This window comes from Rhinoderma darwinii, chromosome 3, assembly GCF_050947455.1.
Source record: "Rhinoderma darwinii isolate aRhiDar2 chromosome 3, aRhiDar2.hap1, whole genome shotgun sequence".
In the NCBI taxonomy this organism is placed as follows: domain Eukaryota; kingdom Metazoa; phylum Chordata; class Amphibia; order Anura; family Rhinodermatidae; genus Rhinoderma; species Rhinoderma darwinii.
In genome coordinates, this window is record NC_134689.1 from 11954981 (window position 1) to 11974117 (window position 19137).

General features: G+C 44.1%; 1 protein-coding gene across 1 annotated transcript; it reads right to left on the bottom strand.

Moving 5' to 3' along the window:
* Positions 1-68: 68 nt before the first annotated feature.
* Positions 69-11384, bottom strand: SINHCAF (SIN3-HDAC complex associated factor). The gene is made up of 6 exons (XM_075859817.1): positions 11302-11384; positions 6123-6273; positions 5884-5983; positions 5340-5460; positions 5013-5163; positions 69-4254 (listed from the first exon to the last, which is right to left on the bottom strand). Exons 2-6 carry the CDS (start codon positions 6248-6250, stop codon positions 4137-4139), a joined length of 618 nt encoding a protein of 205 aa, XP_075715932.1. The 5' UTR covers positions 6251-6273; positions 11302-11384; the 3' UTR covers positions 69-4136.
* Positions 11385-19137: the final 7753 nt, after the last annotated feature.

The window sequence follows — 19137 nt, forward strand, 5'->3', positions numbered from 1 at the left end:
TAATCGATGAATTTTAGGGAGTAACAAACAGACACTACAGTAAAAGTCAAAAGTTTATTACAATGGATTATATAAAAACGGATATAAAAAAAACACATACAAATAAACGCTACAGGTATAATTATTATAAATACAAAAAGCATCAGATACAGATCAGCGTTTCCAGTTCGCCTTATTCACAATAGCTGCCCACAAACTATACAGTTTGCTAGAGGTATCAGAGGATTAGTAAAGCCCGTCTTGTCTGAAGGAGTCCTAGGCCGGGTTCACCAACGGACTCCGATCCAAAAACAAACAAACAAAGCCAAGTATAAAAGAAATGACCACGATCAGCGAACCCGGCCAATAAAGTAATGATGTTCATAAATCTCCCACCCGACACCGCGGTCACCGTTACACAACAGGGGCAGCCATTTTGCGAACCAAATCTTGGAAACGTAATTTTCTTTTGCCCTAACCCTATGTAGCTATGAGCCCGGACCACCAATGATATCCAAAATGGAGGAGCCCGCGACGTTCTTGGCAGGGCCTAAATCCTACTGGAAAGGGTTCAGATTTCAGCACAATAATGGGTAAGGACTCTTTAACCCCTTCCCGACATTTGACGTATAAGTATGGAACATGCCCTCGGAGTGAAACTGCTCCATACTGTATGCTACAGCCGACACTTCACAGTAACGAGCGGGAACGCGCTCGAGCGCAATCCCGATTGTTTAACCCGTTAAAGGCCACGTCAATAGCAACCGCGGCATTTAAATAGTAAGAAAGAGGGCGGCGACCCCCTCTAGCAGTTCATCGTGCCCCCCGCAATGCAGTCGCAGGGTGTCAATGGTTGCTATGGCTGCCTGGGGGCCTAATGAAGGCCCCCAGGTCCGCCATCTTTGTGCTCCTATTAAGCCCTGCCTCCAGCAGGGCTTAATAGAAGCCTGGCAGAATCTATCGTGCTAGCGATCCAACGATCGCTGGTTGAAGTCCCTTAGGGGGACTAATAAAAAAAAAGTAAGAATTTGTAAAATAAAGGGGTTTTTTTTAATGTAAAAAAAATGTAAAAGTTCAAAAAAAAAAAACAACCCCTTTTCCCATTTTGCCCCTAGAGAAGAGTAAAAAAATAAAAAAATAAACATAATTGGTATCGCCGCATCCGTAAAAGTCTGAACTATCACAATATATCATTATTCCACCCGCACAGTGAACGCCGTAAAAGAAAAAAAGATTGTTAATGCCAGAATCTCTATTTTTTGGTCACCTCATCTCCCACAAAAAATGGAATAAAAAGTGATCAAAACGTCGCCCCAAATGGTATTATTAAAAACTACAGCTTATCCCGCAAAAAATAAGCCCTCATACTACTTAATAGGCGGAAAAATAAAAAAGTTCTGGCTCTCGGAATTTGGCAACACAAAATAAATGTTATTTTTTACACTTTTTTACTAGTAAAATATAGAAAAAACTACATATATTTGGTATCGCCGTAATTGTATTGACCCTCAGAACACAGTTAAGGGCCTGTTCACATCACCGTTCATTTCCATTCCAGGGTTCAGTCGGAGGTTTCTGTCACATGAACCCCGCAACGGAAAGTGAAAGCACAGTTTCCGTTTCAGTCACCATTGCTCTCAATGGTGACGGAAACATCGCTAATGGTTTCTGTTCGTCACCATTCCGGCAGGTTTCCGGTTTTCCAACGGAAACCATTAGCGATGTTTCCGTCACCATTCAGATCACTTCATTTCACTTTCCGTTGCAGGGTTCACCCAACGGAAACCTCAGACGGAACCCCGGAACGGAAAGCGAACGGTGATGTGAACAGGCCTTAACATGTTGTTTTAATTGCACAGTGAATTCCGTAAAAACGAAGCGCAAAAAACAATGATGGAATCGCTGTTTTTTTTCATCTTCTACCCCACAAATAATTTTTTCCCCGTTTCCTAGTACATTATACGGCAAAATAAATGGTGCTACGAAAAACTACAACTCGTCCCGCAAAAATCAAGGGATATATCGACAGAAAAATAAAAAAAGTTATGGCTTTAGGAAGATGGGGAGGAAAAAAAACAAATATTAAAATCTGAAAGTTGCTGACGACGGGAAGGGGTTAAAAATGTCTGGATATAGCCCACAAAATGGCTGCCACCACTGTATACAAGTGACCAAAAATGAATGTCCGTAATGGATAAAATATTATTATGTAGCTTACTGACCTGAGGCAGGTCAACATATTGTTCCCACTGAACATCAGGGGTCATCGAAAATAAAAGAGAACACGGTTTTAACCGTCTACATTAAGCATTGCCCATATATGCACTACGGTCGCGGTTAGGCCCCATTCAAACGGCTGTAGCGCCGGCCTCTCCAAAGCTCTTATGAACTGAACTTCAATCACCATCAAACCGTATGGTCACCTAAGTTTCATTTCACTCGACCCATTGGGGGTCCCCGGTCTTATAGTCATAATGCTGACGCGAACATACAGCCGCATTATGGCCGCCTGAACGAGGCCTTACCGATACTGCCATTAAACTGGTGTACGATGAAGAGGTATTGTAGCTATAGAAACGAGCCGAGATTTTGGTTGCTATGGGCAACAACTAGTTCTTCACATGAGGAGACATAACAGCGCAGTAGAGCAACCTATGTCTCGTTCTATAAAAAAAAATCTAAAGGCCCTGTTCACACAGAGGATTTTGACCTGCCTGCACTTTCTTGCTGCGGCCATTGAGCGCCGTGGGCAAAAAAGCAGCAAAACACGCTTTTCTGCCTCCCATTGATTTCAATGGGAGGTCAGAGGCAGAACCGCCATTGTAGCGAATGCAAGGACTGTGGGGAAAAAAACGGCACAAAAAATGCTCCGAAACTGGCACCGCAGATTTTTTTCTGCCTCCAAATTCAATGGTTGGTCAGAGCGGACATGCCGCTTTTTTCCCCCCACGAGACAAGAGCCGCTTGGGATGAAAAAAAAAACCAAAACGGCTCAGCCTTCGATAGAAATCTATGAGGGGGGGCGATTTTCGGACCATTTTTTGGCGACGATTTTGACGCCATTTTCACATCAAAATCAGCGCCAAAAAACTCTGTGTAAACAGGGTCTTAGAAATTTCAAGGGCATGTTCACATGCAGATTTGTTGCAGAAATTTCCATACATCTGATGTACGGTTAAGGATTTTCAGTCGTGCCGCACGTGAATATTCCCTTTTAGGCCGATTATTACATATAGTAAATGAAAAAACAACAACGATTCATTTAGACAAAAATAATCTCACTGTGTTGGGTAATGATCACACAAAAACAATACAAATCTGTTTGAAATGTGGAGACAGACACTGGTTGGCAGTCCAAATTTCCACAATCCAGACTTTGGTTGTCCAAAATGGTGCAAACACTGCACAACATCCCATCCACGGAGTGTAGTGAAAGGTCATTAGGAATGCATAGCCAGCCTAAGGCAACGGGGGGGCAAGGCACGTCCAATGCCGTCCTGAGAAGTCCTGTATACAGGAACGGGCGCTCACCAAAAGTTACATTGTAACATACGGCAACCTCCGGCGAGATTCCAGTCCAGACTATACGTGTTGCTGGTTCCTATACACCTCATCCAGTTCTGAGTTTTCATTATAGTCCATTAAAGATACAGTCGTAAATATCAGAAGTTACATGTGTCCTTGTAGCAGGATAAAAAAAATAAAAAAATAAAAAAAACACAAAAAAATAAAAAATAAAACAAATTTCAAAAGCCACAAGACAAAATAATCTTTTATATCATAAAATGCATAAGGAAAAAAGGAAAAAAAGCGCAATATACATATAAAAATACTACCCAACTTTATACACCAGTTGCGATTCAGCCCATGAATTGGGAGATTGTACAGATTTAGAAGGTAAAGTTCCTTTCTATTATTTTGTATTAATCTGCAGCAAGTGGCAAACCGTTCGATTAAAATGAAAAAAATATATAAAATAGGAAAAAATAAAATGGGGGACAACGGCCTCGTACATATATCATACACGTATTAAATATATTTCATATCTACATACACAAAAACTGCATAAAGTACAATATAAAAAAAGTGGTGCGTTAAAAGTTCATGGCAGAAGAGCCTGCCCCTGAATAGGTAGCGTTACATACTGGAACATCCCATCATCTTGTGTCGCTTTCCTCCGTTTTCTTATTACTGCAGCATGGTTTGTATTGTTGGGCGTCGATAAGAATTTCGCCATAACGACCTTTGTAAATAATCCCACAGCAAACTTTCTGCCTGAAGGGGACGTGGAAAAATAAAAAGTATGAAGACAAATGGTCAGAGAGGATTGTCCTGCTTGGAACCCTCCACTATTAGCCAGAGGGGAGAACCGCTAACAAAGAAAGTCTCTCGTAGACCAGTGATGTTCATTTATTCCGTGGTCGGCCAGTCATTTATAGCAGGAATGTAATATTACATTTCGAGCCGATGCAGGGGAAATGTACGTATGTAAATCGGCTGATTGCCAGGGTTTTTAGAAGCCGAATCTGCAGCGATTAGCTGCTGGCCGGGCCAGCTTCACTTAAAGGATTATCTTGAGAAGACAAGCCCTTTAAGCCTTCGTGGCCAGTGAGTAGCTCAAAAAGAGCTTGTCAGACTCATTCAAATTACTCCGAACAAGTCTAAATGCCTACATGAGACCTCTTAGCACTTTTTAGTTAGCAAAAAGGCTCCATTGCATGCTCGGTCATCTAAAGTTGTGGCAGATTAGAAAAAAAAAAATTCTGCTTTTATTCGTGGCTTCAAGCACCTCTCCGGTCTATTGGTCAAGTCTGGTACTGCAGCTCACGGCTGTGCCTGGATAAACAATGAAGCGGAGCTGGACGTAGCATGCGGACCCCTTTATTTAGTTGATTGGCAGGGGTTCTGACCCCTCGATCAAAATAAAGGATAGGCCATCTATAATACAGTCTCAGAAAACCCCTCATCATAAATACCCCCCTTCCCAATTTGTACAGAGCCGACTAATTAGTGCAATAATACAAGTCTATTACCTTTTCCAGTATGTTGGATCCAGGAAGGAAAAAGTCGAGTTTCTGCTGGGTGCGGTCCGGAGCTCAATGTCAGTGTCTGTGTCCGAGTGGTTACTACAAGAGGAGGAGTGTGTGGGTGAAGCACTGGAAGCCGTGCTGTGGGCCCCAGAATCTGCAAAATCAAAGGAGATCAGTCAGATCTTTTTTTTTTCCAATAGCGCCATCTAGTAGGCCAAATGAAATATCTCTACAGAGAAATCCAGCCGTCACTCTGCGATGGAAGTGTACAATATGGCAGAAAGCACTTGACTGGTTACCATGGACATGCTTTAAAATTCGATGACTTACAAAGGTTTTTCTTCATCTTTAAGACCTGTCTGTTCTTCATCCTCCGTGCTGCCAGAGCCCTGATCCTTTTAGGTCTGATCCGCAGAGCTTTCAGGTTGGGCCCACCACGGGCATCCACAACCTGCAAAAAAAATAAATAATAATAATAATTCACATACATGGTAATGCAATACATACAGGTCGTATCATACTTGCCTACAGTTCAGAATATAAATTTCAAGAAGATTTGAGATGCTATTTTTTTATGCAAAATAAACATCTCATAAATACAGGTCTCACCCCCATAACAAGAGCCAAAGTGCCATTAACAGTGCCCACCCTTCAAACAGTTCCATGATAGTAGTTCCCTCCACATAAGTACTGTATGAAATCAATGATAAACTTCTGGCTGCCTGCAGCCGCCACTAGGGGGAGCTCCCCTTTGGGAAGCAGTATAAATACATATGTGGTGAGCTCCCCCTAGTGGCGGATGGCAGTAGCCTTTTCTGATAAACTTGCAAGTACACATATAAAAAAAGGGAAAAAAAACTAAATAAAAACATACATGATTCCAGTTTTTCTTTGAGCCAGAGGGGAGTTTCTTCCATCTTTTCACCAGCAGGACACAGGCATTGCAGATATCTCCCGCCCGCATCTCATGAAGTCTGTAAACAAAAAAGGGGAAGGAAGATTATTTCTAAATTATAGCACACTTTTTAGAAACTACAACACCCAGAATGCCAATCCAGCCTCTGTTAGGAAACACTGGTGGTCGTAGTTTCACCTCAGTTCATCAATTCTTACCCAAAGCAATTCTGGAAATCGCCCTCATAGCGTTTGCTATCTGTAAATCGGCTGCTCGAGGATTTGGCTTTGCAGATGCAGCAGCCTCTGGAGCTTCTGTACGTCTTTGGTTTGTAAAATCCAATCATTTTTTTCCTTGAATGAGACAAAGCTGAAAAAGGAACAAAAGGTTTAGAGAATTTTTTCAGTAATTCGATCATCACATACACGGCTCTGCTACATAGGAACGCTGTGTGGGTTCTCTCAATGTGATTGGCCGTCAGGGAGTCAGAAAAACTAGTGAGAGACAGGACATTCTGCGTGACCTGCTGACAGGAAACACAGCACCACGAGAACCAATATGGCCGTCAATGGTAGATATCAGTTAGCTACTTCCTATCCTGAAAAAGTCTGGTGTGGGCAGCTTCTCGTGTCAGACAGATTCCTAAAATCCATAAGTACTGGTGTATATATAAAATACTGTTTAGACGGCCAAGTATTTGAGTTTAGCATTGTGTGGTCGGTCACGTGATGTTCTCGGTACATATAAAATATCACACAATGGAAGTTGAAAGCCACAAAAGCCATAAAGGCTCAACAGGGCATCACAGGAGGAGATCAAAGCTTCTTACAGACAACAGTGGATGGGATTAGAGGAGCTGTAAGACAATGAGCCGCCGCGCCTTAAAGGGTTTCAAAGACTAGGAATCTGTGCGTAGAACCTCCGGCCCCGTCTGCGGACCCACTGTTTGTAAGCATATATAAGCGACCGTAGCCATGGCTGCCAGATATCCTCTTCAGCCAGCGCAAGTCACAGCAAAATGGTTCTACAGCACTGAAGACGTAGCGCAATTGCGTTTTTTTTTACTACAACTCTTAAGTGATGCCCCAAGTTTAAAAGGGGTTGCACAGAACGAAGTAAAAAACGTAAAAACGGCGGTTTAAAAAGAAAAAAAAAATAAATAAAAAAAATAAAAAACAACAGCGCCATAGCTGTACAAAGGTTGTGTGTGGTATTGCAGCTCAGAGCCATTCACTTTAATGGAGAGCAGCTGCAATACCAGAAACTACCCATAAAAAGGTATGGCGCTGTTTTTGGAAGAAAGCAGCCATGTTTTCTAATTCTGTACAATGCTTTTTAATAACTGCGCTATTGATTCTGTCAAAAAAAACGGACCACTTTCGCTACGGTGACAAACCTAAACCAGTAGCAAAGTTTCCATCAACATGGAGATCAATGGTGATGCAAACGGAAGCTGTTGTTACAGTTTGCCTTTCCGTTGAGGGGTTCCCCGACGGAAAGCTCAGACGGATCCCCTCAGTGGAAAGCAACGCTGATGTGAACAGGGCCTTAGAAGACGGGTTCTGCAAGGAAGAAGGAACTATATCTTTAGCTGCCAGAGGGGGGTGAAGACTGATTCTGCTCAGTGCCCCATCCCCATCTTTTTTTTTTTTTTAATGCTAGAAACCCCTCAAATTGCTATGAAACAGCGGTTAACGGGATTTCAGGACTTTTGGTATGAAAATGATTCATGGGATAACCCCTTTGAGAAAATCAGACAGATTTGCAAATCTGATGATCTCAGTCGCGTTCACACGTGGTTAGGAGTCCTGAACTAGTCATCTCCCTCACGCGTTTCGAGGCTGGTAAGATTACGGAAGCACTCCGGTCACTAACATTACAGGGGTTTTCCCGATTTATGTAAATAAAGCTTAATCATTGTAAAACAAAAAACTCTACAACTTTCTAATAGGCTTTACGTTTAAAGTCCCCATTTTCAAGATCTCTGCTTGTGGTCAGCGAATGTAAGCATGGTTTTACATTTATTGGCTGAAAATCTGTTTCCGTGCGACCATTGGCTCCTGAAAGTGAGCCAGGCTTCGGGCCCCCTCTATGTGGTAGCGTGCCCTTTGAAAAATAAAAGGAGCATTATGCTACACTTCTCCTGTGCAACAATTTTTAGAAACATCCCCTTAGGTTTGGAGATCACTTCCCTCGATTCATATACTTTAACTTTATATAGAATTGTTTTTAACCAGTCGACCTTATCGCGTGTCTTTTTCCCTCCATTAATTTCAATGAGTAAAAAAAAAAAATCTTACAAAAATTTTTTTTTTTTTTAGGACTTTGTATGAAATTATTTTGGTCAAATAAAAGTTTCATTTTTTCACAATTATAGAATAAATTAAATTAGCAGAACTGTGTGAATTTAGCACCCAGTTTACCACACGTACCCTTTCTGACAGCCTCTTGACACTGAGCGGTTAATGAGTTGACCAGGAGAAGTAATTCATTTGCACTTTGGGTGATCACCATGACCACTGAGAGATAAGATCTGACCAAGATAACCGCAGGTGTCATGACCTGACAGTGTGACGTGTGACCACCATCAATCCCACCCAATAAGAGACTACAACCAACATACAGCTCAGTCAGCGGGACCTGGTTATGTAGTCAGCGGGAGCTGTACCTATAGAAAACAGGTCGTCAATTGTACAGGTGCCTTCAAAAACAAAAAATTCTTAAGAAAATAATAAATAAAAATTAAAATGTGTAACCCTTTAACCACCAAAATCGGCTACGAATACAAGAGGCTGATTCCTTTAATCCAGCATTCAGTTTGTCTGACAATCCAGCACTTGATTCCAAGACAAAACGACAATATAATGAGGAATCTCAGACTTTGCGGAGATAACCAGTTAGGCCTTATTCACAGAAACGGGTGTCAAATCGGCCGTGAAAAACAACCGTTTTTCACCCGTGCGGGACCCGAGTCCGCAAATCCCTCTTAGGCCCCATGCACACGAACGTGCTTTTGCGGCCGCAATTCCCCCGAAAATCCACGGGAGAATTGCGGCCCCATTCATTTCTATGGGGCCATGCACAGGACCGTGGTTTCCACGGTCCGTGCATGGACCCGGAGCCCGGACCGCAGAAAGAACGGGCATGTCTTAATACGGCCGTGTTCTGCGGTCCAGGCTCATAGGAAATAATGCACGCGGCCATGTGCGCAGCCCGCGGGTGACACTCCGTTGCCGGCCGACCCGAAAATCACGCCCGTGCACATGGCTTCGGTCGTGTGCATGAGGCCTTAGACTGGAGTCTATTGAGGGATCCGTGAAAACGGGCAAAAATAGGACCTGTCCTAATTTTTCACTGGTCGTTCACACGGTGCGTAAAAAAATTAAAAAAAACGGCCGTGTGAATAGGCCCATAGAAGTACATTGATTTTAATGCTGCTGTACGACGGCCGTTAAGAAAAAAAAAAAACAAAAAAAAAAACGTCACCGGCCAATTCATTGTGAATAAGCCCTAAGAGTATTTTCTGACGCCCAGTAGTCCAGCACAGTCGATAATCCAGCACCCGATATACTACTACAGGTGAATATGGCCTAGAAATGTGCAATTGACCTAAGTTTTTGCGTTGTATTCATGGCTATGAAAGTTCTTATTGGCCAGAAGTATTAGCCGAAATGTATTCATCGGCTTACGTCAGTTTTTGGCGTACACTATTCCTTAAAAAGTTGCAATTCATTGCGCCCGCCATATTTATGCAAAACATCCTTCACTTTTTTTGGCACTTGCCAGATATGAAAAGTGCTTAAAAAAAATGGGTGTGGTTTTGTAGGAGTGGGTGTGGCCTCAGCGGTTTAAATGAAGCCAGAAAATGGCGCAAATCTACGCCTGCTCATCATGTAGAGGATTAAAATGCCCTATTAAAGAAAGGGGAGTCCATATGCCCTAATAGGTGGTCGCCCCCCATGTGTACGTTACTAACGCCCTCTATTCCAACCAATGCAATAGATACCAACACTGCCCCATCACAGCTTATAGGCCGCGTTCACACAAGTGTTCGACACGCGCAAAACGCACTTTTAAAGCCTCCAATGACCATACGTTCCGTTAGTGAATACAGCGAGTTAATAAGTAAATTACGCTTCGTGTAAAAAATAAAATAAAAAAATGCGTCATGTCAATTTGCGCTGAAGTCCATGGGTTTATTAAAACGCCTGCTTGCTGTTTTAAGCGTCACGCATTTATAGGTCACGCATTTTTAAACACCCCAAAACGTACAGGTATTTAAGAAATTTGCGTAAAAAACACGCTCGCGCAGAAGACGATTTGAGCAGCTTTACATAGAGGCAATCTTTCCGATCGTGGCCATTTTCCACTTTACGCCCGCAAGTCGGATCTGGCATCAAATTGTCCCATCCAAGTCCAGCTACAGAAATCCGGGACATTCCGACAAACACCCCGATACATTGTTGCAGCGCGGATTCCATTGCACCCAGTTAAAGGTCTGATGCTTTATGCACAGACCACATGGACTGGATAGGGGGGGGGGGATATAGGACCCCCAATACGCAGTTATTTGCAGGGGATACGGAGGCGATCTTGCAGCGCATGGCAGGTAATGAGGACATGCTGTGACTGCTGGGTGTCCGCTGCTCTGTGCATGCCTTTGTTTTGCCTACCAGCAACCCAAGCCAAGCAGCCCGGCCACCCACAGGGCCTCCCAACCCCCACCCATCATCCTCCTGCACCCACAAATAACTACACATCTGCAAAGACACCCCCCCAATGCTGGAGAGCGCCCCAAAAGCATAAATCTATGAGACAGGGGTGACTACTGGGGGGCACTTTTACACAATAAAGCTATAACTCCACATCACAAACAATGCAGAGGTGACATCTGTTGCTTTGCAGCCAGGGGATGGTTCGCAATTCAGTTTTGTCCCAGGGGGTGTCAAGAAGTGCCCCCCCAAAATCGTGCAAATCATTCACCTTGCATTATAGAATGCAACCACCACTTGTCAAAGAAACTACATTCTACTCCAACTGCACACCTAAGCAACGATCAGACGAGGCGATACCCCGAGGAGACATGAGGCCCTTCTAGTGACACTGAACAATGGAGGAAACGTGCAGAGCTGACACATGGCACCGACACTGCATTATGTGAGCCAAACAGCCGTGCAGAACTAACAGAGACTTTGTGCGACTACAGCCAAGTGCGACTACAATAAATACATTAATAAAAGCGCTGACAAGTGACAAGACAGGAGCGACACGATGCACGGGGTGCAGAGGCACCGTGCGCGCATGATGCACCGCTACTATCGCCGGAACCAGTCTATTGCACGGTATATCGCGACATATCACGGAGCTGAACATGCACACAGGTTATTACGCTCTTACTTTAACTTATGTTGCAGCGTCCCGGTCACAGTGTTGCAGAAATCAAACTCTTCCAAGATCCCGCTTCTACTGCGCCTGCGCGGTTCCCACGCTCAGATTCTCTTCAATCAAGCTCATTTGCATGAGGGCGGTGACGTCACTCTTCCCGCTTCTCTATTGTCCTTTTATGGGAGAGGGTCTGGGCGGGAAAATGGAAGAGGAGGGATGAGGGGGGAATTGTCAGTGCCACCAAACAAGGAGGAGGGCTCGACGGCTTCACAACAAAAGCAGTGGTTGGTCCAGGCAGGACAGTATTACTGGAGACATGGCTGACAGGGTGGTCTATAGAGCGCTGCATAATAATCACAAGCCACATTCATTGGGCCATTGTACCCATTTCTGGGAAAGCTGAGTGACAACCAATATGGCCGCCATTCTAAATCCCTCAGGGGTTGTCGCCCCACTTTTCCAGACTCCTGAGTGGCACATCTGCCTAGTCATGTAGGGTGGGGGTAATTATTACCACATAACTAAGCAGATTTGTCATTCTGGAGGATAACCAGGGCCAGTTTTAGGTGGTGTCAAACTGGGAAATTGTCTAGGGCCTCCGAAGGACTGGACACCTGGGTGCAACATGTAAACCATCACTACCCTAGACTACCAGGGACTTTATAATTAAACACGTTCATATTGTGCTATAATATGGCAGTTTTATTGGGGCATTGAATGGCAGGATTGTTCGAGAAACATGGCGGTGTTACGTGGGCACTATATGGCAGTGTTTGGATATTGTATGGCGCTACTATAGAATTGGCCCTGGGGATAACGCTCGAGGAGGATGGTTTGTTGACACCCAACATTAATGAAAAGCATCGGAGAAGGACGACTCAAAGGCTTATAACTCTGTGTTGTGCCGTTCCCCCGTTATTCCTCCTTGAAATGTATGAATAAATTGACAACTGGGCGTTGCCATTCCCCTGGTCAATAAGGTGTCCCTACACAGTATGACACTGGCAGCACTGATTGGTCAGAGTGTGTAGGGGCACGCATCTTTGACAGTTGAATCTCTTCATACATTTCCAGGAAGAATAACAGAGGAACGGCACAATGCAGAGAAAGGGGTTGTCCCAAGAGTAAATATTATCCCTTCACCCCAGCATAGGTGATAACATGCTGATCAGTGGGGGTCTGACCGCTGGGACCCCCACCGATCATGAAAATGGTGGTCCCGTTCCTCCAAATGGAGTGCCGCTCCACTCACGGCCTATGGCACTGCTGGAGATAGCCAAGCGCTGTACTCGGCTATCTCCGGTAGTGCCATAGAGAATGAATGGATCGGCAGTGCGCATACGCAACCTGCCGCTCCGTTTGAAGGAACGCGACCCATGTTTTCCCGATAGGTGGGGGACCCAGCGGTCAGACCCCCACGATCAGCATTTTATCACCTATCCTGTGTATAGGGGGATAACATTTAATCTGGGGACGGCCCCTTTAACTCTTCCTTCTCTGCCTTACCGCAGAAATCGCTGTAAAAACCGTAACAAAATGCAGCTTGCGCTTTTTACAACGGATTTAATGCTCCCCATACAAGTCTATGAGGGAAAAAAAACCGCAGAATCTTCGCTCAGAACCCGCAGCACAAATTGACACGCTGCGGATTATAAAGTCGCACCGCAGCGGAATTCCTGCGCGAATGATGTGCACGTCAATCTATTGTGGAAAATCTGCGGCGTATCTGAACATACATTTTATCAGTATAAGGCTACGGGCGGGGAAACACGGACAAATAATCACACCAAATCGTGCTTTGATTTGGTGCGTATATTCGGCCGGATTGAGTGCGGAGGAAAACATCCACCAGAAAGAAAGGTCTTTACTCGCCTCTTAGTGTTGCCATAGCAACGGGTCCCTGCTCTTTCCTGCTGCTCTGTGTCCAGACGGCCTCCAGTGATGGAGTTTCATCACGTGACCTCTGCAGCCTATGATTGGCTGCAGGGGGTCACATGTAATAAAACATCACCACAGGGGGCAGCCTGTACGCAGAGCACCTGGAAGTGCCGGGACGCGTTGCTATGGCATTGCCGCGAGAGGTGAGTATAGGCCTTTTTTTTTTTTTCCCGCAGCAAATTCCGCAAAACAATCACATTCGCTGCAGAATTTGACAATCCCCATTAAACTAAACGGAAATTCTGCAACAAATGTGACATGCTGCAGATTTATCATCCACACTGCAGGTGATTTTATGAAAAATTTCGGCAGCGTGTGGATGAGATTAAAATCTCATGCACTTTACTGCTACTGGAATACGTGGCGGATATTCCACCTGTAAATCCGGAGGGAAAATCTGCAGAGTATACGCTACGTGTAAACATCCCTTTAGAATTAGATAAAGTGTCAGTGGCACACAAGAGCCGCTATCAGCCGAGCCGTCAGTCCAGCTCACCGACGAATTTGGCTGACAGCAGCGTTCTGCAGCTTCTATGGTCAGCGAATACATAGAAGCTGCAGAACAGAAACAAAGGACATTTTTTAAAATAAAAGTATATGAAACAAGTGCTTATTTACTTTAGACAATCCTAAAAGTAACCAGCCACGACACCAGGCTAATATATTATACTCACCCTGATACACTGTAGCAAACTATCAGGGCAGGAGAGAGATTTTTGCTGCTGATGTATTTAGCTCAGACTATCGACTGGACTGGGTGCAATTAAAACAAACCCATAGCCGTGAAAAGTATTAGGTCTGTACAGGTTTTCAGCCCCTTGATGTAAATAAGAATGTTCCCATTCACTGACAGTAAGCATAAGTCTTGAAAATAGCAATGAATTGATGCACAAAGTAGTTTTAGAAAGTTGCCGAATTTTCCTTTTAAACGTTATGTATATTCAGAGGAGATAAATATACTGACCAGCAGATGGAGCTCTGTTCTGAACAACTGCAAAACGGTTGTGCGGGACTGTACCTGGACTACGCGTAGAACGGCTTCTTGGTCTGTATGATAAAGAGGGAAAGAAAATTCATTAAAATACCTTACAATTGATTAAAGGACAGATAAATTGCCCATAAAGAGCACCGATCAATCATATAGCGATTGATCGGCGCCTGTTTACCACATTTATTTGCGGCTATCCCCATAAGGTTCTTCTTACGTGCGATCGTACGTTTATACACTTTACATGATCGTCGACAGCACGTCAGTTTACACGAGGGGATGTTCTGCTGACAAACTACTTTTAGGTCATCAGAAAAGATGCGATCATCGATGAACGAGCAAATTATCGCTCGATATGTTCACGCAGGGCAATGATCGGGTACGATCATTCAGACATTTATGGTCTGGTGTAAAAGACCCTTAAAGGGTAACTAAACCTTCAAACTTCTGACATGTCATAGTGACATGTCAGAAGTTTTGATTGGTGGGGGTCCGAGCACTGAGACCCCCACCAATCGCTAAAACCAAAGCGGCAGAAGCGCTCGTGTGAGTGCTGAGCCGCTTCGTTTCGGCTTTTTCCGGAAAGCCAATGTAGCGGTGTAAGGGCTCATAGACTTTCTATCTAGTCCGTACTCCGCTACATCGATTTCCGGAAAAAGCTGAACAGAAACTAAGCGGCTCAGCGCTCACACGAGCGCTTCATTTTAGCAATTGGTGGGGGTCTCAGTGCTCAGACCCCCACCAATCAAAACTTCTGACATGTCACTATGACGTCAAAAGTTTGTCGAACGTTTAGTTACTCTAAGTATACCTCTGGGAGCTCCCAACATCGTTGTCCATATATGGACAGTGACGTCAGAAGTTTTCCCAGGGCCAGTCTACGGGCGACATTGTGACATGTCAGAAGTTGGTTGAACGTTTAGTTACCCTTTTATTGTGATCAATACAACAGTCACGAGGGCCAGCGGCATTTTCCAGTATGTAAATCGTAATTTTATGTCAAATTGTTAAAAAGATAAATCCGCTACATCTTCATTAGATCTATTACTGAATAAGCAGTGTGACGGCAACAAGCAGCATGACCGCCAATAACGCTCCTACAGAGGTTTCGAGCAGTTTTTCTAAAGCCCTGAATCTTAATGCAGGGGGGGGGGGATGCAGGACAGTATTGGGGTGACCTCCTGTGGGAACTGTCATACTTGTCACCCAGCCTTCCCCAGAAATAAAATCTAGCTAAAAATGATATTTAAAAATAGCTGAATAGAAGTTTCCAAGTAGTATATTTTTATGCTTTTGGACTTCAATATCCTTTTTTGAAACCAGATCCTCATGGCAAAGATTGCAACTGGCTCTGCTAAGGCTCTGCTAAGTGAATATCAGTAATTTAGCTAAATTCTGCAGGCTTTAGAGCTGAAATCTCCCAGCATCCTCTGCTGGTTCAGTGTCTGCAGAGAACTTCCTCTGTTGATTTCTATTCTGAGAAGTATCTTCTTCGCTACCACCCAGCATTAAAGGGACTCCGATAAACTGCTATGGGGGGGGGGGGGTTCTCTACAAGCTTATTGACTGTGGTCAGTGACAACCAGCAGAATTGTGAATGCAGCTCTGGAGTATAACACAGGCTGCAAATTACTCGGCTTTTATAAATACATATCTAATATATCTATCAAGGGAGATGCTTCCAATGTCCCATGATTTGGGATTGATACAAATGTTGGGAGGTATGGTTTACTTCATTGTGTAGTAAGTCATTACAATTATGTCCTACCTACTTAGGACACCCAAGGGTGGCTTATGTGCTCCCAAGAAATCGGGGTCCGGTTGGGACAGCTACTGCCATTGCTACACCACGGACACTGGATTCTCCGGGCTTCCTTCCAAGACATACTGATAGGTTACTTGGCTTCCTGATATATTTGAGATATGCAGGGACATATTTCCCATAAGGCACATGCCTATAGGCGACATTTTGGGTTCAGGAGGGGATTATATTTGATGCAGTAAGAGTTGGTCTAGTAGTTTTTTTTGTTTTTTTTATGGTCAACTTTGCATAATATTTTCTATAGGGGGCATGGTTTTGGTGATGAGTCTATTATTGAGAGAAGCTTAAGACACATAAGCCCATGCCATGGGGACGGTGACTGATGGGACAATCGTTGTAGAGAACAGTGAAATATGTCAGTGCTTGTTGCCCTAGTAATCAAGACTTCAATATTTCCCTATGGGGGGGGTATAGATGTGGAACAATCACAAGAAATCCTATATGGTTGCAACTTGCCATCTGGAAATATTAAGGTCACTGTAACCAGTGATTATAACGGGATCATCGCACAACCAAATAGGGAGTTTCTCTACCGTTATATTAGAAAACTGCGCTCAATGCAATTCCGTAAACGCAGCTTCAACTTAAGTACCGTATAAGAAATAAGGCTGAAGAAAACATGGCCGCCGCGTGGAAGAAACACACTCACTTTATACAGTGACGGCCGTATTTCTCACCCGATTCTCTCCCCATTTCCAGACAAGCATGTGAAGAATGCGGCCTCTCACGTTACACACTTCTCAGGGAGCGGAGGTGCCCCATGTGGAGGTTTCAGTGTAATCCATCAAAGAAAAGTACAACAGACAAAGGAAACAGTCAAAATGATAAGAACATAGAACTTGTAAGTTTGCGGCTGTTCACCCGCAACACCGCACAGCCATTAACAATCAATTTGAAAGAATATTGGCGTACTTTTCGGCCACCGAGTCAATGCCGCCCCCAGGGGCCTTACCCTTACAGGGGTGGATAGTTTTGCGATTATTTTGTGCAATTACTAAATAAACCCATTGTGATTCAATGCTAGGGTATGTTCACACGGCTTATTTTCAGGCGTATTTTGGAGCAGAAAACTCTCGTATTCAAAATACACTTTAAGATACTCCCGCAAACAGTTTCCCATTGATTTCAATAGGAAATACACTGTTGTTCATATGACGCGTATTTTTACGTTGCTGAATTCCAAAAATGCTTTGTAAAAATATGCTGCGTAAAAAGAAGCGGCATGTCACTTCTTGAAACGTTCTACGAGCTGATTTTCTATTAAAAACAGAAAATCAATTAGTCAAAATGATATATATTTATTTGCATTGTGCACAGAGAAATAAGTATTTGATCCCCTACCAACCATTAAGAGTTCAGCCTCCTCCAGACCAGTTACACGCTCCAAATCAACTTGGTGCCTGCATTATAGACAGCTCTTACATGGTCACCTGTATAAAAGCCTCCTGTCCACAGACTCAATGACTCAGTCTGACTCTAACCTCTACAACATGGGCAAGACCAAAGAGCTTTCTAAGGATGTCAGGGACAAGATCATAGACCTGCACAAGGCTGGAATGGGCTACAAAACCATAAGTAAGACGCTGGGTGAGAAGGAGACAACTGTTGGTGCAATAGTAAGAAAATGGAAGACATACAAAATGACTGTCAATCGACATCGATCTGGGGCTCCATGCAAAATCTCACCTTGTGGGGTATCCTTGATCCTGAGGAAGGTGAGAGCTCAGCCGAAAACTACACGGGGGGAACTTGTTAATGATCTCAAGGCAGCTGGGACCGCAGTCACCAAGAAAACCATTGGTAACACATTACGCCGTAATGGATTAAAATACTGCAGTGCCCGCAAGGTCCTCTTGCTCAAGAAGGCACATGTACAGGCCCGTCTGAAGTTTGCAAATGAACATCTGGATGATTCTGAGAGTGATTGGGAGAAGGTGCTGTGGGTGGTTAGATGAGACTAAAATTGAGCTCTTTGGCATTAACTCAACTCGCCGTGTTTGGAGGAAGAGAAATTATGCCTATGACCCAAAGAACACCGTCCCCACTGTCAAGCATGGAGGTGGAAACATTATGTTTTGGGGGTGTTTCTCTGCTAAGGGCACAGGACTACTTCACCGCATCAATGGGAGAATGGATGGAGCCATGTACCGTCAAATCCTGAGTGACAACCTCCTTCCCTCCACCAGGACATTAAAAATGGCTCGTGGCTGGGTCTTCCAGCACGACAATGACCCGAAACATACAACCAAGGCAACAAAGGAGTGGCTCAAAAAGAAGCACATTAAGGTCATGGAGTGGCCTAGCCAGCCTCCAGACCTTAATCCCATCGAAAACTTATGGAGGGAGCTGAAGATCCGAGTTGCCAAGCGACAGCCTCGAAATCGTAATGATTTACAGATGCTCTGCAAAGAGGAGTGGGCCAAAATTCCATCTAACATGTGTGCAAACCTCATCATCAACTACAAAAAACGTCTGACTGCTGTGCTTGCCAACAAGGGTTTTGCCACCAAGTATTAAAGAGGCTCTGTCACCAGATTTTGCAACCCCTATCTGCTATTGCAGCAGATAGGCGCTGCAATGTAGATTACAGTAACGTTTTTAATTTTAAAAAACGAGCATTTTTGGCCAAGTTATGACCATTTTCGTATTTATGCAAATGAGGCTTGCAAAAGTACAACTGGGCGTGTTGAAAAGTAAAAGTACAACTGGGCGTGTATTATGTGCGTACATCGGGGCGTGTTTACTACTTTTACTAGCTGGGCGTTCTGATGAGAAGTATCATCCACTTCTCTTCACAACGCCCAGCTTCTGGCAGTGCAGACACAGAGCGTGTTCTCAAGAGATCACGCTGTGTCGTCACTCACAGGTCCTGCATCGTGTCAGACGAGCGAGGACACATCGGCACCAGAGGCTACAGATGATTCTGCAGCAGCATCGGCGTTTGCAGGTAAGTCGATGTAGCTACTTACCTACAAATGCTGATGCAGCTGCAGAATCATCTGTAGCCTCTGGTGCCGACACGATGCAGGACCTGTGAGTGACGTCACAGATCTGCACTGCCAGAAGCTGGGCGTTCTGAAGAGAAGTGGATGATACTTCT